This window comes from Cydia amplana, chromosome 9 (genome assembly GCF_948474715.1).
Source record: "Cydia amplana chromosome 9, ilCydAmpl1.1, whole genome shotgun sequence".
Classification (NCBI taxonomy): Eukaryota; Metazoa; Arthropoda; class Insecta; order Lepidoptera; family Tortricidae; genus Cydia; species Cydia amplana.
Window position 1 is genome coordinate 2,347,314 of NC_086077.1, and position 23,861 is coordinate 2,371,174.

General features: G+C 38.4%; 2 protein-coding genes across 2 annotated transcripts in view; one reads left to right on the top strand and one right to left on the bottom strand.

The window, feature by feature from the left end:
• Window positions 1-17,156, bottom strand: part of LOC134650893 (uncharacterized) — a 46,867-nt gene extending 29,711 nt beyond the window's left edge. The window contains exon 1 of the mRNA XM_063505830.1: window positions 16,905-17,156. Coding sequence (XP_063361900.1) covers window positions 16,905-16,959 — 55 coding nt within the window. The 5' untranslated portion in view covers window positions 16,960-17,156. The remainder of the gene's footprint in view (window positions 1-16,904) is intronic.
• A 313-nt stretch (window positions 17,157-17,469) lies between these two features.
• LOC134650894 (evolutionarily conserved signaling intermediate in Toll pathway, mitochondrial) lies at window positions 17,470-21,222 on the top strand. Its single transcript, XM_063505831.1, has 5 exons — window positions 17,470-18,029; window positions 18,166-18,392; window positions 19,055-19,262; window positions 20,070-20,192; window positions 21,006-21,222. The coding sequence occupies exons 1-5, from the start codon at window positions 17,645-17,647 to the stop codon at window positions 21,182-21,184; spliced, it is 1,122 nt and encodes a 373-aa protein (XP_063361901.1). The 5' UTR covers window positions 17,470-17,644; the 3' UTR covers window positions 21,185-21,222.
• Window positions 21,223-23,861: the final 2,639 nt, after the last annotated feature.

The window sequence follows — 23,861 nt, forward strand, 5'->3', positions numbered from 1 at the left end:
AATGATAAGAAATGGCTAATGTTTTTTTACGTTTATTTTTAGTTTTCGAATTTCGAAAAACAACGCTCGATGGTAAGCCTATATACAACGCAGCCAATATATACACTTGTAACATCAGCGGTGTCACGTCACGAGAGCAAATATTTTTGGAAAAACAATATAATGGTGGTAGTAGTAGTAGTAAAACACTCTTATTGTACAAAAATAAACATAAAACATGAAAACACACACATCATTTGTTGTTAGATCAAGGGGAGAGGTTTTATGTGCTATTACCCAGCAGTGGGACACTCAAATTGGATAGACAAAAATGGAAACAAATATTAATTCTTATTTGTTGTGAATAAAAAATTTACCTATGGAAACCAGAGTGACCAATTTTCCAAAAATGAGTTTACAGATAGAGATATGGACTGGATGATCATTAAAGTGAAGTAAGGTGGTAGCTATTAAAAATTAAAGACAAGTTCGATTATCGAAAACAACGATACTTTTAAAGGTTAACTGGAAGAGATCCCTCAAAGGGATAAGTTCGCCCTTGTACTTCTTAATATTTTTTTGTTCTTTTTAACGTCTTTTTGTACAATAAAGAGTTTACTACTGCTACTACTACTTTTACTCAACCAATAACTCCATTTTCTAGACCAGCCTGAGTTACCGTGTCGGTAGTCAGAAAGTTGTCTATTATTTACTGGACATCTTATATAACCGTTATTAAGCATTCGTTTTACTACAATACCGACTATAAAACATTCTGATGTTAACTTCAGGTTTATCCAAATTCAAAATTGCCTCAGGTGTTCTAGATAGCCCTAACGCGACGGTGCTGTAAGATGCAGACAGAAACCCAACGCGAGAGTTATAATATAAGTTGGTAAACTGGAAGCGGTGAGAATGGAGCAAGTTTGGCAAGAACGGACCGGGCTTGTCAAGACATCATGTCGTACAATGCAGATGCACTGGCTTAAATTGGCCAATTACTTTAGGTTAATAATCACATAACCTTTGAGTGGACAATGGCCTCCTTCCGAAGAAAACTAATACATATATCAGTGTTTGCTGTATTTAAATATGATACATAATATATTTCGAAGTAAACATGGAAGAGACAGTAAGAGGTGTAAAAGATACAGATGACTTTAGTATAAAGAGGGATCTTAATTCCTCGAATTTAAACTGTTGTGAGACATACTAACATTGAATAATTTTACGGTTTAGACTCACTTGTTTTAAGTCACTCGCGCGACATGTTTCGGAGAGCCTAGGTCTCCTTTCTCAAGCACTAACAGACCTAGGCTCTCCGAAACATGTCGCACGAGTGACTTAAACAAGTGAGTCTAAACCGTAAATTATTCAATCTTAATTCCTGCTCCATCATCGCATTCGAATGCTTTTGTGCCTGTGCCTATGACTCTTATGGAAACAGGTCTTTTACTTTCAGCCAGAAAATTATTTGTGAATACCTATGCCTTTCCCCACTTATATGATATTCTATATTATTTTTAAAATTACTGGGAGAATTATAATGACTAATGACCTTCGTTAAAGTAATATTCAACTCGTTAAAAACTTAGGGGTCGAATCGACCTCCTGTCGCATTGAACATATTAATTGTATATTCTCAGAGTATTTAATCAAATAAGATACAGATGAAATCAAAAACATATTTATTATAAGTGAACTTGTTTAAATAACAATGATTAACATTTACAGCAATATAAATAGCGTGATCAGATTACTTTCTGATGACATATTAACTCCAACTAAGGGGTCATCCATTAATTACATCACACGTTTAGGGGGAGTGAGGGGGGTCAAGAAAATGTGATATATTGTGACATGGGGGAGGGCGGAGACACAAACTTTGTGACGTCACTTTAACTTCATCAGTAACCGAAAATTTATTTAAATTATTTTATTCGCTGTACATTTAATACTTTTATCTAATATTTACTAATATTTATATCGTCAAAAATATTTTGATAAAATATTAATAATACTTAAAGTCTATTTTTTAATTCGGTAGACTAAAATGACATTTCTTAGTATGAAATGACATTTTATGTTCATACTATGAACTGTCATTTCAGTCTACCGAATAAAAAAATAGATTTTAGGTACTTACTTAATTCGATTTGGCCATTTCGTAGAAAAAATGTGAGGTCACACTAGGGAGGAGGGGTTTGCCAAATGTGACCAAGTGTGACAAGGAGGGGGGGAGGGGTAAAAAAACCTAGAAATTCGTGTGACGTAATTAATGGATGACCCCTAAGTAGTAAATATTTGTAAAGATTGAGTAATGTGTTAGATAACTTAAGTTTATCTATAATTATACGATGGGGTTATCTATTATCACCATTTCTCAGCAAGTGTTCTTTTTAATCCGAACTTTGCTTTATAACAGTAATTTATTGCATGTTTCGAGTTATCAGTGCGTGACTAAATAAGTCAGTAGTTTTCGCTACAAAGTTTATAATGGATTTTGCGATTTTATCGATACGATCTATTTCGAGCAAATTAATACGGAGATATAATAAAGTAAATCTAACGTCAAGAAGCTGTAGGTATGTACCTAATTAGTATTTAAAAAAATTTACACACCTAGACATACCATACTTATGTATACATTAGCGAAGAAATTTAGAGCTATACCTACGTGTGTGTTCCTGTGTTCAGTAGTGTCACTAGCTATAGTGTCATGTGAAGATGAGCCTTAACCATTTACTAAACGCCACTTGGACCATCCCACTAACCGGGGTTAACCGGTTAAACCGCTAACCCAGAGCCAAATGTACTGGTAACCTGGGTACTCCAGGTTTAATCGGTTAACCCGGGTTAGTGGGATGGTGCAAGAGGCTCTAAGAGTCCTGTCGGCCTGTAACCAGCAGTCAGATGATGATCATGATGATATATTTTATTTTATAAGGAAATAAAATATTTCCCTTCGAATTATTTTATTAACTGGCAAAAATGATATTACATGAGACGAATAAACTGAGACGTATGAAGTATTTGATTTCTAGGCTCACTGACACTATTATTTTAATTAGTCTTTGTTCTTGGACTCCAGATATGCGAATTAAAATCATATAACACCTTTATAATTGACCGCACTAATTTAATGCTTCATTAATCATATCAATCACAATTAACTCATATATAAGGCAAATTAATCACGTCAAAGGAATTTTCCTGTTATGTACTGGTCATATATAGGTAATAGCTATATAGAGTTATCAATTCGCGAATTTTGTATCTATTTAGACACGACAGGTTGTGATGTGAGACCTGATAAGATAAGATAAAAGGTAAGTCGCAGTCGTAACTTATCGCTATCTGTTAATAATCTTATCATTGCGAATTTGTTGTTATTGTGGCTAGGGATTATCAATTTATCATGTCACGCAGGTATCTTGACGTGATTTTGTAGATTATATTATTATCTTATGGCGCACTTTTAAGTATAGGAAAACACCGCCAAGTAGCAGACTTACTAAAAAGGTGAAATAGAACAAATGTAAAAAAAATATGTATGTATGTATGTGAAATAGAAAAAATTTGCTACCTAGCTAAAAATCTGTGACCGAGGATTTTAGTTCCGATTAAGACTTCAAGGTTCTTATTCTTGTATAAAACTACTCTTCAAGTCCCATGTTACTCTATTTGATACTGACACAGCACAGATTACTCCGATGTCCGTACAATTTACCAAAAGCAACCTGATTAAAATTAAAAAAAACACAAAAACACACACAGAGTTTTCTATTTGCTTGTGTACTTTATATGTATACATTTAATCATTCGTTATTTTTCATACCCAATATCATAACATAATCGACTTGAAAACTGCTGGAAAACTGTCATTTACATAAATTGTGACAGCCACTCCGAAAAATATTACGATAATCAGTCAGTAAAATCGACAGTCAATATTTTACGTGACTAAAGTCGTACAAAAATCATTTATTGTGGTTCCCTGTAGACAACAAGAAAGCAATTTTATATATTTTTTACCCAATTTAGTAATTTACTTGAAAAACAGCCATTTAGATAAATCGTGACAATTTGCACAGCAAAATATTACTAATCTCTCAATATCAAGTACGAAAAATTACTTTTATATTGTTCCTTAATAACATCAAGAATCCAGACTATATACCTACCTATATATTTTACCCAATTTATAAATTTGCTTAAAAAGCTCCACATCTGTTATTTTATTAGGGACAGTCAATCTGTGTAGGAATGTCCTATAAATTTATCATCACTACATAGTATAAAAAAGTCGCTTCCCGCTGTCTGTCCCTATGTATGCATAGATCTTTAAAACTACGCAACGGATTAAAATGTGTTTTTTTCATAGATAAATAAAGTGATTCAAGATGTTTATGTATAATTTGTTAACCGAGGCCGGGGCGGGTCGCTAGTTATTTATTTATTAAAGAATCACTAGGAAAAATTACTTTTCCGTTCTCTAACGACATCATGAAAACCCCAAGAGAATCAGCGACATAAAGCCTGGATCTCGGAGTGATGGCGGAGCAAATCGGCTATTTCGGTGGCGCGAGTCCGCAGCTAGCTCATTTGTCATCGCGCGATGGGATAACTTTTTATACGGCCCGCTGACTTCGCCACAAGTTTTATGGATATCGAGGGTTATTATCACTTGTGATACTGTGGAATTACTGCGCGGAAAGAAATGTGTCGAGTGAATTAAAGTAATTTATGTCATTCATGAGTAACTATCGCGGTAACTGAAGACAATAATATCAACACAAATTTGTTGTAAATGTTTTAAAATAAGAAGAAGTTTAATATTCTATGTGCAGTTTCAGTAAGTAAATAAAATATATGTTTGTGTGGTAGATACTAGATACGTTATTTACTGCACCTAGTTGGACTGGGTGCCAAGACGGCTCCTAATGCGACAGGGACAGTCTGACGACTGTAAACATCCGGATGCCAAAATAGTAACTCCATTCAAAACAATATTTACAAGATTTACGGACCAACACAGAAAAAAAATGCTAATTTCGGCTAGGCCCACGGTTCACAAAGGCTCGGGCCTAAGGGGCTATAGCAACCTAGCAATGGTTTTTAGATGGAAAAGGCCCTCCCTAAATCCGGGCCTGTTTACCGTGCATTTTCCGAGTAGATATTTCAAATTTTCCGCGCTCGCGGCGAACTCGTTGCGTGCTGGCCGCGCTTTAATTTTAACACTCACACGAATGGCCAGTGTGATAAAGCTCTAAAAATTTACTATTGCTCATGTGTAGTTATAATTCCTGTGTAGTCAGTTCAATAGTAATGGATGAAATAACGCGCCTTAGTGCCTGGCACCTTAGAATACTTTTCGAAATAGTGATATATCTCTACAGTACGCGTTCACGAGTATCTGTAACGGTCTAAGCTAATCACTACATAGTATAAAACAAAGTCGCTTCTCGCTGTCTGTCTGTTCCTATGTATGCTTAGATCTTTAAAACTACGCAACGGATTTTGATGCGTTTTTTTTATTTTAATAGATAGAGTGGTTCAAGGGGAAGGTTTATGTATAATTTTAATTTGTTAACCCGTGCGAAACCATTATATCTTTTTTGTTAACTTATTAGAAAATGGTAGATCTATACTTTAATCGCGTAGTCTGATACGCTACTGTTGATACTGACTGTGATTGTACACGATGCTTCGGCCTTACTAGTAATTAGAGTTCCTTGATTGAGACAATGGCTTCGTAATAGCCAGTTGACGATGTATTATTTATTATGGTTATTCAGTGATTTTCATTGGTCACCTCATGGGATAGCGGTGACGCTTTGCTACCATAATGGAGGAAAACCGCTTGATAGTTGATACACATTAATCATTATCATTTAGGTTGTAGTATCATATATACAATTTTGAAGTTATGACCTACTTGTCTTTTTACACGACTGCCCAAAAAAAGGAGTGTATTGTTTTCAGCGTTCATGTTTGTGGGTATGTAAGTTTCTTTGTTCCACCCTAGCAGCTAAATGCCTGAACCGATTTAGAGGTATGATGTATCATTAGAATCCTTACGTCATCCCGAGTGACATAGGCTATATGACGTCATTATAAAAACAATATGGCGGACTAAATACGCCATATTGCGAAACATGTATAAAAAAATATCTTGCAAACCCATCAAGTAGGGCATCAAAATGAAGCGCTTTGAAAGACGATCAATAATATATATACAATATGAGGGTTTAAGTCTAATTTCGAGAAAGTAAGAATTCACAAAATATGTTAAGAAAAGCTAATCTTATAAAACCAAATATTATCCTATTGTTGGGATATTCAAAGGAAGTGGCTTGACCGCTGATCATAAAAAAAATTATACATAGGTAGGTATTATATTAATCATATTTTACTTGTTTTGAAACCAAGCCAATATGTTCTAAATTGCGCTAAAGGAATAGAAAAGTGTAAAAGTTCTTTGTAGAGAGTCTGAGATTGTAGAGTCCGTCTTCAGATATAACTCTGCACCCACTTTGACGGAACAAGGTGTAAAAGTGTCAGACCGAAGGCCGAGCTCTACGTAGGGATGACGGCCCGGAGCGTACGGCAGATGGGCTCTTCCTGCAACTTCCCCGAGTATTCAAATTGCAAAGGTCGAAAGCCGAGTTCCGCGTAGGGTTGAAGGCCCGGAGCATAAGACAGGCTCGGTGCGCGCTTCCAAATTTCCCAAGAATATTAATTACGAAGGCCGAGCTCCGCGTAGGGGGCAAAAACTGGGAGCTTGAGATAGATGGGCTCTTCCTGCAACTTACCCGAGTATTTTAATTACGAAGGCCGAACTCCGCATATGGCCGACGGTCCGAAGCGTAAGGCAGGTGCGTGCTTCCTGTAACTTCCCCAAGTATCTTAATTGCGAAGGCCGAAGGCCGAGCTTCGCGTAGGGTCGAAGGTCCGGAGCGTAAGAAAGGTGCACGGTTTTTGCAGCTTCCCCAATAACTCAATTGCGAAAGCCGAAGGCGTAGGGCCGAAGGCCCAGAGCGTAAGCAAGGTGCACACTCTCTGTAGCTTCCCCAAGATTCCCAATCGCGAAGGCCGAAGGCCCAGCTTCGCGTAGGGCCGAAGGCCCGGAGCGTAAGAAAGGTGCATGGTTTTTGCAGCTTCCCCAAGTTCCTCAATTGCGAAGGCCGAAGGCCGAGCTTCGCGTAGGGTCAAAGGCCCGGAGCGTAAGAAAGGTGCACGCTCTCTGTAGCTTCCCTAAGTATCTGAATTGCGAAGGCCGAAGGCCGAGTTTCGCGTAGGGCCGAAGACCCGGAGCGTAAGAAAGGTACATGCTTTATGTAACTTCCCCAAGTTTCTCAATCGCGAAGGCCGAAGGCCGAGCTTCGCGTAGGGCCGAAGGCCCGGAGCGTAAGAAAGGTGCACGCTCTCTGTAGCTTCCCCAAGTGTCCCAATCGAGAAGGCCGAAGGCCGAGCTTCGCGTAGGGCCGAGGGCCCGGAGCGTAAGAAAGGTGCATGGTTTTTGCAGCTTCCCCAAGTTCCTTATTTGCGAAGGCTGAAGGCCGAGCTTCGCGTAGGGTCAAAGGCCCGGAGAGTAAGAAAGGTGCACGGTTTTTGCAGCTTTCCCAAGTATCTTAATTGCGAAGGCCGAAAGCCGAGCTTCGCGTAGGGCCGAAGACCCGGAGCGTAAGAAAGGTGCACGCTTTATGTAACTTCCCCAAGTTTCTCAATCGCGAGGCCGAAGGCCGAGCTTAGCGTAGGGCCGAAGGCCCGGAGCGTAAGAAAGGTGCATGCTTTCTGCAGCTTCCCCAAGTATCTTAATTGCGACGGCCGAAGGCCGAGCTTCGCGTAGGGCCGAAGACCTGGAGCATAAGAAAGGTGCACCCTTTATGTAACTTCCCCAAGTTTCTCAATCACGAAGGCCGAAGGCCGAGCTTCGCGTAGGGCCGAAGGCCCGGAGCGTAAGAAAGGTGCATGTTTTCTGCAGCTTCCCCAAGTATCTTAATTGCGAAGGCCGAAAGCCAACTAATAGGAAATAATTATGTAGTTACAGAGATATTAAGCCATAGCACTTTTAAATACGTCTGGTTTTTGGGTCCGACCTATTTAGGTTTTTAAGCACGTTTTATATATGCTAACATATCAAAGATCAACATGATGAAAGCTCCTTCAAGCAACTAAATTTCCTTAAATCATAAAAAATGTGGTTGGTTTGTATGGTCACTAAAATGTATAAAATAAAATAAATTAATTAAAAATTAAAAAACACGACTGCAGTTTAAAATCGAACTGAAAAGCTAAAAATAATTTTTAGTTATGTTAGGTACTCAACTTAATGAATGTAAAATACAAAATAAGTGTTCAGTCCGGGTCATAAACAGCAAACGGAAAAGTTTAGGCTCATTTAGGATCGTGACTGTACCTGTATATTTTATTTCGATTGCAGTCGGGGACATGTGAATGGGAAAATTTCAATATATCAAGGTCCCCGACTGCAATAGAAATAAAATATGCAGGTACAGTCACGATCCTAAATGAGCCTAAACTTTTCCGTTTGCTGTTTATGACCCGGACTGAACACTTATATTGTATTTTACATTCATTAAGTTGAGTACCTAACATAACTAAAAATTATTTTTAGCTTTTCAGTTCGATTTTAAACTGCAGTCGTGTTTTTTAATTTTTAATTAATTTATTTTATTTGATTTGTCATCATAATCGCCATGCATGTTCGCTTTTTAGGGTTCCGTAGCCAAATGGCAAAAAACGGAACCCTTATAGATTCGTCATGTCTGTCTGTCTGTCTGTCTGTCCGTCTGTCCGTGTATGTCACAGCCACTTTTCTCCGAAACTATAAGAACTATACTGTTGAAACTTGGTAAGTAGATGTATTCTGTGAACCGCATTAAGATTTTCACACAAAAATAGAAAAAAACAATAAATTTTTGGGGTTCCCTATACTTAGAACTGAAACTCAAATTTTTTTTTTTCATCAAACCTATACGTGTGGGCTATCTATGGATAGGTCTTCAAAAATGATATTGAGGTTTCTAGTATCATTTTTTTCTAAACTGAATAGTTTGCGCGAGAGACACTTCCAAAGTGGTAAAATGTGTCCCCCCCCCCTGTAACTTCTAAAATAACAGAATGATAAAACTAAAAAAAAATATATGATGTACATTACCGTGTAAACTTCCACCGAAAATTGGTTTGAACGAGATCTAGTAAGTACTTTTTTTTAATACGTCATAAATCGCCTAAATACGGAACCCTTCATGGGCGAGTCCGACTCGCACTTGGCCGCTTTTTGGATAGTATGTATTTAAGTTAAGTTTAGTATTTAGTGCATTAGTGCATAGCATAATATGTATGTTTAAAACTTAAAAATGAGCGCGATCTCGCCAACAAACTGCAATCGCAGTTTGGCGAGGAATATAAATTGTTAAAAATTGTTGTGTACTTTGTGATAAATAAAAAAAAAGTGAGTAGAAAATGCGAATTATGCCAATAATATTTTATATTACACCCCAAATAAAACTGAGCAATATATCGCAACGTCGAAGATTCCCTTATTTACACACGTATGAAAATATGGCAATAATCCTCGGATTCATTCCTTCTGCCGAAAGCTAATCAGGATTTATCGCGGCGCCGCATAGTTCGGGGTCGGGCTACGTCTGAAATTGTTTTATCTCAATTTATGACCCCGCAATGTTAAAGCTTATATTTTTGGCCGTAAACAGTGAAATAAATAAATATATACATTAGTGATGGGGCTAAAGCGGATCCAGTATTATGTGCTGGGAGTTTTTGGCTATCATCATCAGCCTACTCACGTACACTGCACACTAGGGTATGCTCCCGGTACTGAGTTTGTATGGCGAGAACCGGAATTCCCGGTTCCGGTACTGTATTTTTATAGAAAACCAGTACCGAGAGCACACCCTACAGCACACTGCTGGACCTAGGCCTCTCCTATTGCACGCGATTGAGCACGATTTGCGGCAACTCTGATCCAGCTCTTGCCAGCCGCCTTGCGAAGGTCATCGCTCCATCTAGTCCTACGCTACTAAGGTTTGCAATCCGGATCCGGAATGTATGAAATTATCCGGATCTGGATCCAGATCCGCGGATCTTCCCATACATTTCGGATCCGTCGTGCACGTCGTATACGCTACGTTTGGCGATACGCGCGGTCTCTGGCTGTGTGACCTGCGATTTTTGGCTATCTGACCAGTCAAATTCTAGTTATTATTTCGCAAATAAAATATTGTTTTTTTTGTTGTAGTCCCAACCATTGGGGGTCGTTCACGGAGGACTGAATCCCCGTAAGGATGGGGCGTTTGTAGGAAATGGGAAAATATTCTTATAGTTTGACGTGGCTCGGGTACAGTCTGAATATGACCCCGTTAATACTTAATATTTTCGGCCGTAATATGTGAAATAAATAAATAAGTACATTAATAGTGATGGGACGTTTGAGACGTTTCTCGGAATGAAAAGATATTCTCGGCTCAGTGATTAAGAAAATGTATATTTGTCATTCTTTTCTTGTTGTAGAAATTTGTTTTATGATATTGGAAGTAAACGAGCAGACGTATCGCCTGATTGTAAGCAATTACCGTCACCCATGGACTGCCGCAACACCATGAGCCTTAGGTATCTTAAGAGATAAAATACTAAATTTTATGTACCCTTATTAGTGTAAGATTTCCTGAAACGGGAATGTTCCCGTGGGATGAACCGTGGTACTTCCCTATTACCGGTACCAGTTGCAGGTACCGAAATTAGGCGTAGGTTCGCCATTACGACCGTTAAGCCGATCTTTGTTAGGTATTAATTTCGGGCTTTTGAGGCCCCTTACAAAAGATCCTCGCAATTGTACTTTATTAATAGACGAAAAATATAATAAAATATAGAGATAGGTATACTAATACTAATCTCGGATTAAAAAGGAAATGTTACGTAATATTACTTACACTACACTACCGTAACTTAAGATAAGATGAATTGATTTGACATCCTAATAAAAACCATAATATACATAGTTACATAAACATTTAATTTTTCCCGCAATTCATCCCGAAACGACGATAAAAATATTAAAAATATGGAAATATGTGTCTGTATTTAGAAGTGAGATTAACTAACAAGTTCTATAGGCACGAAGTATTTCCATCGTTCGCTTGAGAACCGTCGGTAAAAACGATTAATCTTCAATTGTTACAATGTGTGAATAGTCTATCTTGGCAATTAATGTTTTTATCCGTCTGGTTTCGCGTATCAATAATCATAGCGTGGGAGTATTGGAGCGGTGCCCAGAGAGCGTCCCGGTAAACAAAAATACTCCTTCTTATTCTCGAAGCATGACAAAACCACTACAAGTTGATACCAAATTCTGAGACCACTGTCTGTGACGGGAGATCAAAGTTATTCTGGATGTTTGGTGGTATCGTTGGGCGTAAAATCCCTGACACCTACAGATTCGGAATGACGTCATGACTTCAATGAACTTGTAACGAATCTAGTGCACTTATTGTACCTAGATGTATATTATCTGTTGCACGAGAGTTGTCTGATAATGCTTATTTCTCGCAAAATGGAGAAGTTTACTGTAGAGATGCTGTTTTATCTAATGCTATTATTGTAGCTACAAAGGGGGTTACGACTACACACCGAGTTCGCATCAGGAGAATTCTGTGCTTTTTTTGAGTTCCTTGACTTCCGTGCCAAGTAGATAAAAAGAAACCCTTAAGCTGCGATTCTGTCCGTCCGTCTGTTTGTCACATTGATAAATATCTCGAGAACTACGTACGTTATCGACTTTAAATTTGGAATAGTTATGAAAAAGGCTAACCCATACGCATTGAATGTGTTATTTATTAAGTACATTGATGATGTTAGGCTGACTAGAACCCTACCCTAGCAAGCGTACATGACACGCACAATAGGGACATTCACAGGTTTAGTGCTGAAATCGGAACCTATAGTCTTAACAAACTGGTGGATTGACACTAGTCCGCCAGTATGGTATTTATAGTAGCGTTCACATTCACACCGTCAGTAAAAATGATGTGTATAGTACGCGGAAGTTTGTATATTTTTACATCACACGAGGCTGTAAAGAAACAATTATCGCCCACTAAACTAAATAAATTGTGATGTAGAAAATAAAATTTTGTAAAGTTCTGAACCGACATTGGACCGATATGCCAATCTCTGGGCAATTTATAAGTAAATTTAGCATTTTTTGGAAAATATTACAATAGTAAATCTACCGACTCTTTGATTTGACCGACTAGCCAACTATTAGCCTGCTAATCGGCACTCTGGTGACTATTATAGTCGGTACCTAATATTATAATGGTTATGTACGTACCTATGATGTATGTACTAACACTACTAAGATACTGTCGTACACTACAAAATATTCCAAAATTTTTCAATGTTTTTTTTTTATTTGTAAGTACGGGGTAGACTTATATTTTGAACATAGTACGGGATACGAACCCACAACCTGAAAGCCACACCGTACCGCTCGAATATCGGTCTTTTTATACCGTGAATACCTATACAATTCACTTGTGTGATAATTTGATAAGACGGTATTCAACTAGTTTACATACCACAACCACTATAATTATTTATATATGACTTATGACTATTTGCTATGATAACGAATACTTTCCACTTTTACTAATATAAATTAATTAAAAATTAAAAAACACGACTGCAGTTTAAAATCGAACTGAAAAGCTAAAAATAATTTTTAGTTATGTTAGGTACTCAACTTAATGAATGTAAAATACAATATAAGTGTTCAGTCCGGGTCATAAACAGCAAACGGAAAAGTTTAGGCTCATTTAGGATCGTGACTGTACCTGCATATTTTATTTCTATTGCAGTCGGGGACCTTGATATATTGAAATTTTCCCATTCACATGTCCCCGACTGCAATCGAAATAAAATATACAGGTACAGTCACGATCCTAAATGAGCCTAAACTTTTCCGTTTGCTGTTTATGACCCGGACTGAACACTTATTTTGTATTTTACATTCATTAAGTTGAGTACCTAACATAACTAAAAATTATTTTTAGCTTTTCAGTTCGATTTTAAACTGCAGTCGTGTTTTTTAATTTTTAATTAATTTATTTTATTTTATACATTTTAGTGACCATACAAACCAACCACATTTTTTATGATTTAAGGAAATTTAGTTGCTTGAAGGAGCTTTCATCATGTTGATCTTTGATATGTTAGCATATATAAAACGTGCTTAAAAACCTAAATAGGTCGGACCCAAAAACCAGACGTATTTAAAAGTGCTATGGCTTAATATCTCTGTAACTACATAATTATTTCCTATTAGTTGGCTTTCGGCCTTCGCAATTAAGATACTTGGGGAAGCTGCAGAAAACATGCACCTTTCTTACGCTCCGGGCCTTCGGCCCTACGCGAAGCTCGGCCTTCGGCCTTCGTGATTGAGAAACTTGGGGAAGTTACATAAAGGGTGCACCTTTCTTATGCTCCAGGTCTTCGGCCCTACGCGAAGCTCGGCCTTCGGCCGTCGCAATTAAGATACTTGGGGAAGCTGCAGAAAGCATGCACCTTTCTTACGCTCCGGGCCTTCGGCCCTACGCTAAGCTCGGCCTTCGGCCTCGCGATTGAGAAACTTGGGGAAGTTACATAAAGCGTGCACCTTTCTTACGCTCCGGGTCTTCGGCCCTACGCGAAGCTCGGCTTTCGGCCTTCGCAATTAAGATACTTGGGAAAGCTGCAAAAACCGTGCACCTTTCTTACTCTCCGGGCCTTTGACCCTACGCGAAGCTCGGCCTTCAGCCTTCGCAAATAAGGAACTTGGGGAAGCTGCAAAAACCATGCACCTTTCTTACGCTCCGGGCCCTCGGCCCTACGCGAAGCTCGGCCTTCGGCCTTCTCGATTGGGACACTTGGGGAAGCTACAGAGAGCGTGCACCTTTCTTACGCTCCGGGCCTTCGGCCCTACGCGAAGCTCGGCCTTCGGCCTTCGCGATTGAGAAACTTGGGGAAGTTACATAAAGCATGTACCTTTCTTACGCTCCGGGTCTTCGGCCCTACGCGAAACTCGGCCTTCGGCCTTCGCAATTCAGATACTTAGGGAAGCTACAGAGAGCGTGCACCTTTCTTACGCTCCGGGCCTTTGACCCTACGCGAAGCTCGGCCTTCGGCCTTCGCAATTGAGGAACTTGGGGAAGCTGCAAAAACCATGCACCTTTCTTACGCTCCGGGCCTTCGGCCCTACGCGAAGCTGGGCCTTCGGCCTTCGCGATTGGGAATCTTGGGGAAGCTACAGAGAGTGTGCACCTTGCTTACGCTCTGGGCCTTCGGCCCTACGCCTTCGGCTTTCGCAATTGAGTTATTGGGGAAGCTGCAAAAACCGTGCACCTTTCTTACGCTCCGGACCTTCGACCCTACGCGAAGCTCGGCCTTCGGCCTTCGCAATTAAGATACTTGGGGAAGTTACAGGAAGCACGCACCTGCCTTACGCTTCGGACCGTCGGCCATATGCGGAGTTCGGCCTTCGTAATTAAAATACTCGGGTAAGTTGCAGGAAGAGCCCATCTATCTCAAGCTCCCAGTTTTTGCCCCCTACGCGGAGCTCGGCCTTCGTAATTAATATTCTTGGGAAATTTGGAAGCGCGCACCGAGCCTGTCTTATGCTCCGGGCCTTCAACCCTACGCGGAACTCGGCTTTCGACCTTTGCAATTTGAATACTCGGGGAAGTTGCAGGAAGAGCCCATCTGCCGTACGCTCCGGGCCGTCATCCCTACGTAGAGCTCGGCCTTCGGTCTGACACTTTTACACCTTGTTCCGTCAAAGTGGGTGCAGAGTTATATCTGAAGACGGACTCTACAATCTCAGACTCTCTACAAAGAACTTTTACACTTTTCTATTCCTTTAGCGCAATTTAGAACATATTGGCTTGGTTTCAAAACAAGTAAAATATGATTAATATAATACCTACCTATGTATAATTTTTTTTATGATCAGCGGTCAAGCCACTTCCTTTGAATATCCCAACAATAGGATAATATTTGGTTTTATAAGATTAGCTTTTCTTAACATATTTTGTGAATTCTTACTTTCTCGAAATTAGACTTAAACCCTCATATTGTATATATATTATTGATCGTCTTTCAAAGCGCTTCATTTTGATGCCCTACTCGATGGGTTTGCAAGATATTTTTTTATACATGTTTCGCAATATGGCGTATTTAGTCCGCCATATTGTTTTTATAATGACGTCATATAGCCTATGTCACTCGGGATGACGTAAGGATTCTAATGATACATCATACCTCTAAATCGGTTCAGGCATTTAGCTGCTAGGGTGGAACAAAGAAACTTACATACCCACAAACATGAACGCTGAAAACAATACACTCCTTTTTTTGGGCAGTCGTGTAAAAAGTACCCAAAGTAGATATTAAGTAAATGATAGGTTGCTATTTGTTTTACACGGGGGCGAAGTTGTTGTTTAACCCTTCGTTCTAATTGATAGCCGTACAAACGAAAGATTGCAAAATTGAACCACGAGCGAAGAGCATCGCTAAATTTGCAGGTAGGTACAGCGATATTGTTATCAGATCTTACATCCAACAAACCAAGGTATGAAAAACTACAATGTTAAGGCTTGGTATCTTTAATCGGAATGCGTTCCCGGTACTGTGTGCAATCATACATTAATCTGACGTATCTGACGCCTGGTTATTTTGCGAACATGCAAAATAAAAGTAAGAAACAAGATGCAAAATCTGCAATGTACCTACCAACTTATGTATGTATGGATGGATTTAGGTAGGTACTTAAAAACAATTGAAATTTCATTAAAAACAAGAATGTTTTTACAGGATTCCTGAAATAAATAATATCGGCGCTACTTTGAAAAAATCTCGTATCTCTCAGTTAAAAGGCAGTAACTCTGTATGCATCCCATCACAGATACCACATTTTTCTTTTGATTGATAGAACAAGATACAAGTTTTTTTCAAAGTAGGTAGGGCCCTAGGGCCGATAACGGTTGGTAGTAAGATATTGCATAGGTATATTATAGTAAGCAGTCTGAAAATTAAAGTAATATTTAATTGTATATTTTGCGTACATTAATAAGCAGATACCTAATTTAACCTTTTCTATTTATACCTACACATTCACTTGTATTAATCCCTGTCGCATAAGAGAGCGTTATTCGTTTTAATTATGTTTGTCTGTCTGTAGCATCGTAGCTCCCAAACGAATGGTATAAACCGTTTTGAATGCGGTTTTTTCCAAGTTTTCAGATAAGTATTTAAATAAATGTATAACTCGCTAGATAAATAGGTAACTCCGTTGAAACATTGTTGTTTTTCTTGTATTTAATTTTAAACTTTTGAGTTATGATCAAAACTATTATTTTGTAGGTAGGTAGAGGTTTTTTTAAGCATTACTTACAACCATATTACAATTCATATCACATACAATTTTTGAAGGAATAGTGAGCGAATACGAAATGCCGGTTCGCCCATTCGGCCGGAAGGATTTAACATCGTTTAAAAAGTTTTCTTTCCTTTGAACCCCTATAATTTCCCTACACGTCATACACGTGTCGGTAAATATGTACGACAGACCTCAAAATACATTATTAATTTGCATATCATTAGGTAGGCATTATGTTTAACACGTAACCATGCAAATTACTTTTTAAAATGTCACGTAACAGCCTCATAATCTGTTTTTACCTTCTCGGCAGCCACTCGCCTGCATACCAACATGTTATTGAATATAAATAATTATTGTATCACAAGACAACCTTGAAACAAGATCACAATGATACGACTTTTTGATATTTACAATTTGGTGCTGAATGAGAAAAATGTGCTAATAGTTATAACTATAAACTTACCCGCTGAAGTCAAAATCAAGCTGACAAGAAGCCCGGTAACCATGTGTTTACACATTTTGTTAGCAAAATGTTATATATTTTTTCAATTTTTAACTTATTTCAATGTTCACTTCAACCACTTTTAATTCTAGATCACTTTAACACTTATCAACTTTAGTTAATAATTTTTAATTAAAAGTTCACAACTCCGCGTAGTTGAATACGTAGACAAGTTTTGTTAGGGACGCGACATCCTCTCTCCTTGACTTATCAATCGCAACTGTTTACAAAACCGATTACCGAACCGAACGAAATGAATGAGCAAGTGCGTGGAGTGGACAGCGACTGCCGCGCAAACAGAATTTAACAATGACAGCACAAATAAAAACAATATAAACATAAATCGTACATTATAGTAGTAACCTGTACAATATAAATATCATACTTTTCTTAAGTAAATACAAATTTAGAGAAGTTTATACAAAATGAAAATATCCCAACGAACTTTTCGCATAATTTTTAGCACAGGTAAGATGTTTTTTTTTTTGTGATTGTCAACTGTACTGTGACATACGTCAATGTCAGTGTCAGCTGGTTCAATGTATTTATTATTGCTCGAATTTTACATTTTTATGCAAGAATATTAATAGATACATAAAAATTACCTAAATGTTGACTTAAATGAGTCATTGTGAAATATGTTAGTGCAAATTACAAAATAAGTTTAAGAAGAAATAAGAAAATTCGTAACATAACCTAAAATGGCTACAAAGATGCTAAGAAATATTTTGCGAACTAAGCCGCCAAACATATTGTTTAGGCGTTGGGAGGGTACAGAAAAGAAGGTTGTCGTATATGATCCATTTGTAAATAAGCCACAGAAGAATAAGGACACGTATTTAGAAGTGATAAAAATGTTTGAAGACCGGGACACTAGGCGGCGGGGGCACGTCGAGTTTATATATGCAGCTTTAGGGAGAATGAAGGAGTTTGGAGTGCAGAAAGATCTGGAAGTGTATAAGGCGCTGATGGAAGTGCTGCCGAAAGGAAAGTTTATAGCCGAGAATATATTTCAAGCGGAGTTCATGCATTATCCGAAACAGCAGCAGTGTGCTGTCGATTTGCTTGAACAAATGGAAGACAACGGTATATAGTTTCTGTATATTTGCTAAGCTTTGTTGAACTTATGTACTACATTAAAAAAAACTGCAAAAAGTTCGTAACGGTCAAATGTCTTGCATGAAAATATGTATTGTAAATATTATGTCACCATTTGTTATAGGTGTCATGCCTGACTCAGAACTAGAACAAATACTCCTAAACACCTTCGGTCGGAGAGGTATACCGCTCCGTAAGTTCTGGCGCATGCTGTACTGGATGCCCAAGTTTAAGAACCTAAGTCCATGGTACTTGCCGGATGAGCTGCCGGGGGATGTGATGGAGCTGGCAAAACTTGCTATACGGAGGATAACTTCAGTTGATCCTGATACTAGAGTTGAAGTTTGGCAGGTAATATTAACATTAGTCCACCATTAGCAAGAACCAATATTAACATTAGTCCACCATTAGCAAGAACCATTGTCCATAATTGATCATCAGAGGTCGGCAGGGGTGAGCTATTTACCTTATAATTTGACAAGTCCTACATCATATTATAAGGAAAATAGCTCACCCCTGCCGACCTCTGTTGATCATCCATGATGATCAAGAGTCCTCCATTATTCATGTCCAAAAACATCAAGCGTGCCACATTATTGGACACCACAAATTAGTAAACATAAACCTTAAGGTTACTACAGTAATGCAGACTGGATGCTCACAGCTTGTGTAGCGTGTGCATTCATACATTATTTAATGTGTAAGTCCATGTCCCACTCACATCAGTGTACATGCTATAGGTATGCAATGCAAGGATTGTGACAACTCACATATAATTCACTCTAGCTAAAATGTGTCAACTCACATATAATCCCCTCATTTCGTGATACACACTTGTTTATTTCTTCTTTTCTTGCTGTTGTTGTCGTTTGTACATGTCCGTACATGCTTGTGATCGTCACGAATAAAAATCGAAATCTAAAAATCTTTAGAAAGGTTTGGTAGGTACTAAAGGAGCATTTTAACAATACAAATTCCTTTTCTATATCTTATTACGTTTGTAATAATTTCAGGCAGAAGAAATAGAAGCATCCCTAGACAAAACCTGGATTGTCAGTGCCCAGAGCGACGCACAGAAGATCCTGCTAGCCGAGCAGCCGGAAGACGAACCATTAGTAGTGAGAGGGCCCTACAAAGTTTGCATCCGGGATCAGTTCGTCACATACTTCCTGTTGCTGGGGAAGATCAGGCCGGAGATAAAGGATGACAGTGACCCTGATGGTATGTTTTTCATTGTTAAGACCAAAGTCTTTTGGCCATTCTGCTTTTCAACTCAGTTGACAGAGAAGTAGCGTTTAAAGCGCAAAAAAGATGCATTAGATTGTTGTGTGGAATTCAGCAACTGGGTTCATGTAAACCATATTTTAAAAAATTAGGAGTATTAACTCTACCTTGTTTGTATATTTTCGAAATTGTAATGTTTGTTAAAAGCAATCCCCACTTATTTCAACAGTTTAAGAGTATACGTCTTAGGAACAGAATAAATTCAATGCCTTCCAAAACAGCGTTATATAGGAAAAGTATATTTGGAATGGCTCCTCAAATTTTTAATAAAATTCCGAATGAATTAAGAAATTTAGAAGATATGACAAGTTTTAAAAGTAAAGTATTTAAATATTTAGTTGACAAAACATATTATAGTGTAAGCGAATTTTTGTTAGACTATAATTAATGGTAACTGTGCACCACAGCATGTATATAATCACAGTCCATTAATGATAAAAAATTGTACGCCTCACGGCACAACATAGTGATACAGTAATATTATAAGATCTGTACTTATGTACTATTCATACCTATGTTGGACAAATAAACGATTTTGTATTTTTGTATTTTGTATTAAAAACCTCCTGCAAAGTTGGTTGAAAAGTAACCCATGCCATGTGTGTCATACACAAGGAATCAATTAACATCTCATTCGCCAAAATCGGCTTAGTAGTTTTGACGCTATGGATGGATTGTACAACACTTTGTAAATACCCTCCTGCAATTCCTTTGATAAATACAATTAAAATGTTATTTTTTCAGATGTTTCTAATCTCAAAAAGCCTTCCGGCATACCTGGCTTCATCGGACAAACGACATTACCGTCAAAAAGATGTATAGTACATGAACAAGATGACGGAACTATACTGTCTGTGTGTGCTACAGGTACAATTATGAATCATTTTTTTTCTAGGATGGATTCAGTGCCAAGCGTTGTCAAGTGATGAGAAAGACAGACTTATACACTCTCGTAGTGCCTAAAATTTAATATTTAAGTTTAGTATTGGTGAGGAAGGTACAACTAAAGACCGACTCACATTTTACGAAACTTTAACCTAATTTGAGCCTTAACTCGGACCGCTAAGGTTGAAATTTTATTGACACGTATACCTGGAGAAAGGTTATTCGTTACAATATAGTTTACTGCTACAGTAGGTAGGACTTCTCGTAAGCCCGAGGGCAATTTTGGCGCTTATAAATTTGGAACTTTCTTTTATTTCTATACGAGTTCAAAACTCGAATTTAATTTGTACTTGTACAAGTACACAGGGACTTACAAGGATAGTGAAAATATAGGTACAAAAACCGGCCAAGTGCGAGTCGGACTCGCGCACGGAGGGTTCCGTACCATCAACAAAAAATAGAGCAAAACAAGCAAAAAAAAACGGTCACCCATCCAAGTACTGACCCCGCCCGACGTTGCTTAACTTCGGTCAAAAATCACGTTTGTTGTATGGGAGCCCCACTTAAATCTTTATTTTATTCTGTTTTTAGTATTTGTTGTTATAGCGGCAACAGAAATACATCATCTGTGAAAATTTCAACTGTCTAGCTATCACGGTTCGTGAGATACAGCCTGGTGACAGACGGACGGACGGACGGACAGCGGAGTCTTAGTAATAGGGTCCCGTTTTTACCCTTTGGGTACGGAACCCTAATAAACGACATGATGTATCATCCTTTTGCGTTACTTTTCAGGTACATCATCAAGGGACTCCCTGTTATCTTGGATAAGATTATTAGAAAAGAATGGCAATCCTCTCCTGTCCAGTATACCAGTCATGTTCACACTCACAGCGCCGCCCAACGACCTTACGGTACCCGAGACGCAACCAGCGACTGGGAATGAAAAGGAAAAGGTGGCTGGCATGAGCTAGTAAATAATTTATTGTTGAGAATAAAACTAGTGGAATTATGTACATGATTTTATTTTGTATTTGGTAAGTTGGCTTAACGCTCTGATTACTACTAAAAAACTCTATGAAAGATTTAGGGATTCTATAGGTACTCATAGAGTTGACAGATGAGAGTCGCTAATACAAAATTCACTCACATACTGCTGTTATTAAATCACAGTATTGTCTTAGCTACTCCAATTCTGCTTACCTTTCAACTCTGTGGCAAAGTCTATGAAACAGCTGATGACAGATTTTATGAAATACTTGCACTATACCAAAGTTATGAACATTACTACTTGCAATGACAATTTTTCAGATAAATGGACTAGGATACTATTTTCGCCATGTATTTAAAAGGTATGCTGATAATTAAATATGTATGCATATAAATTAGAATGTACATATATTATCTAAGTCTCCCAATTATCTATATCACAAAATTTAAGAGCTATGCCCGGTAATGTGAACACTCTTTTCTGCCATCAGGACAACTACAACAATCATAGGTCCACGATTGACCCTGGCTCAGAACAGAAAAAATAGTTATTTTCGATACAAGTGCGAAAAAGAGGAAATTCGAAACGAGTGGCAATAAATTAAAACACGACCGAAGGGAGTGTTTTAAATCGACACGAGTTGCGAATTACCTATTCGCACGTGTATCGAACAACGTTTTACAGTACATATGGCACTTTAAAGTTTCGACATACGCACGAAAAGTGCAATTTTACGCACTAGTGCGGAAAAGTAGCCCCATATGTACTGTAAATAATCACTTTTCGTGGCTATGTCAAAAATTTAAACGGGCATTATGTACTGTAAAACGTTGTACGATACACGTGCGAATAGGTAATTTCCTCTTTTCCGCACTTGTATCGTAAATAACTATTAAGATGAAAAGCTACAAACTTACGGCGTTATTCATAAACGTCTGCTAAGTTAATCAGCTGATGATCGTCCTTTGTCCCTCTCTGGCATAACGACAGATAGGGACAAACGAGGATCATCAACTGATTAAGTTAGCAGCCGTTTATGAATAACGCAGTTAATCTCCAAACTGTGGGGCTAGCACAACTGGGCATCATGTCGTAAGACGCGCAGCATCTATGTTGTTGGGAGCCTTTGGGATGATGTGGTAATTCCGGTAAGCAGTCTACTTAATAACACTGCTGCCGGGGCCACGAGCAATGTGCTACACGCAATATTTCTTTGATTTTGCGGCAGTAGCACATACTTATTATAAAGAGATCAGAGGGCCTACCGCGAAGCACGTTCGTCGTGTTGCCTCTCTGGCGCACTTGTAAGTTCGTACGTATGTGTGACAGGGAGGCAACACGTCGAACGTAGTTTGCGGTAGGCCCTCAGTATGTTTTACTACAACAAGACGCGTCATTTGAGCTAGCCCCATTTGGAATACACGCACACGCATGCACGGTGCACGTACTCGGACTATACAAAGTATGAGTATGAATAGGTAACAGGGTGACAGTGAATGTGTTATAAGGGTCTCCAAAGTACGGCCCGCGAACCTTCCAATCTGGCCCACGAAAATAATGCGGACCCACAGTCTGGCAAACCAATTTGTCAGAAACAAAGGTGGGAAATTGAAATTTAGTCACTTTGCGCCAACACTTAAAATTTGTGCAATTATAGGTACCTTTAGTCATAGAGAAAAAATACTTAGATTGCTCACTCCATACATCAGTTTTGATACCAAAATGACTATTAATTTCAGTGTCTACATCTAGCATCGAGTAGCAGAACTATCAGTACTGCTATCAGTCTTATGCTCAACAACAAGACTTTCTGGTCGCTGCTACATCTATTGTCAAGTAGCAGTAATGATAGTTCCGCTACTCGATGCTAGATGTATACACTGAAATTAATAGTGTTTTTGGTATCAAAACTGATGTGAGCACTCTTATCTTACTATATTTCTCTATGCTTTAGTTTGGATCGCGTGCAGCGCGACGTACGACGGGCTACACCCGACTCCTTTAGTATGAGGGTGCCAAAACTGACAAAATTGGCTTACTCGTACCACGGCCCTCAGTTGTCAGTTCAAAAAGTATGGACCCCACACAGAAACAGAATGGGGATGATGACACATGTTGAATTTTATAACAAAATCTAGTAAAATAGATAGCAAACGAGTAATTTATAACAATAATGTGGATATTAAAATAAAATATTGAAAAATTTCAAAATTACAGGACCTGAAAGTTTCAAAATTTAAGTTTTTTTTTAACTTACAAAAACGATAAAAGTAAGGGTACCATTCGATTCCTTACATTTCATCCAAAAAAATATTGTATAGCAACTATATACATAAACGCAATATTTCACCGACAAAAACGCAATTTTCTTGTTTTGTCCATACTACAAGACGGGCGATGACGTCACGGCCTCTGGCCGTTTTGTATAGGGCGTTTCGCGAGTGAAGTGCGACTGTCGGACTTTGACTACAATTTCTGACTTTTGTGTTACTTTAATGCAATGGGTCCCATATAGACATTTGATCCTAAAAACAAACCCGATCGATTGATACCATAAAAAAAATTAGTCATGTAGCCTATTAACCTCTCAGATCCCAGTGGCTCCAATAGGAGTCGGAATTGTATGGATTTGAGAGGTCCTGGGAAATGAGGGGTTAACC

Excerpts from the sequence above, each read along its gene's own strand:
- LOC134650894 (XM_063505831.1), top strand. The coding sequence starts at position 17,645 with ATGGCTACAAAGATGCTAAGAAATATTTTGCGAACTAAGCCGCCAAAC. Across the intron at positions 19,263-20,069 it reads GGATGACAGTGACCCTGATG|ATGTTTCTAATCTCAAAAAG; the intron begins GTATGTTTTTCA and ends TTATTTTTTCAG. Across the intron at positions 20,193-21,005 it reads ACTGTCTGTGTGTGCTACAG|GTACATCATCAAGGGACTCC; the intron begins GTACAATTATGA and ends GTTACTTTTCAG.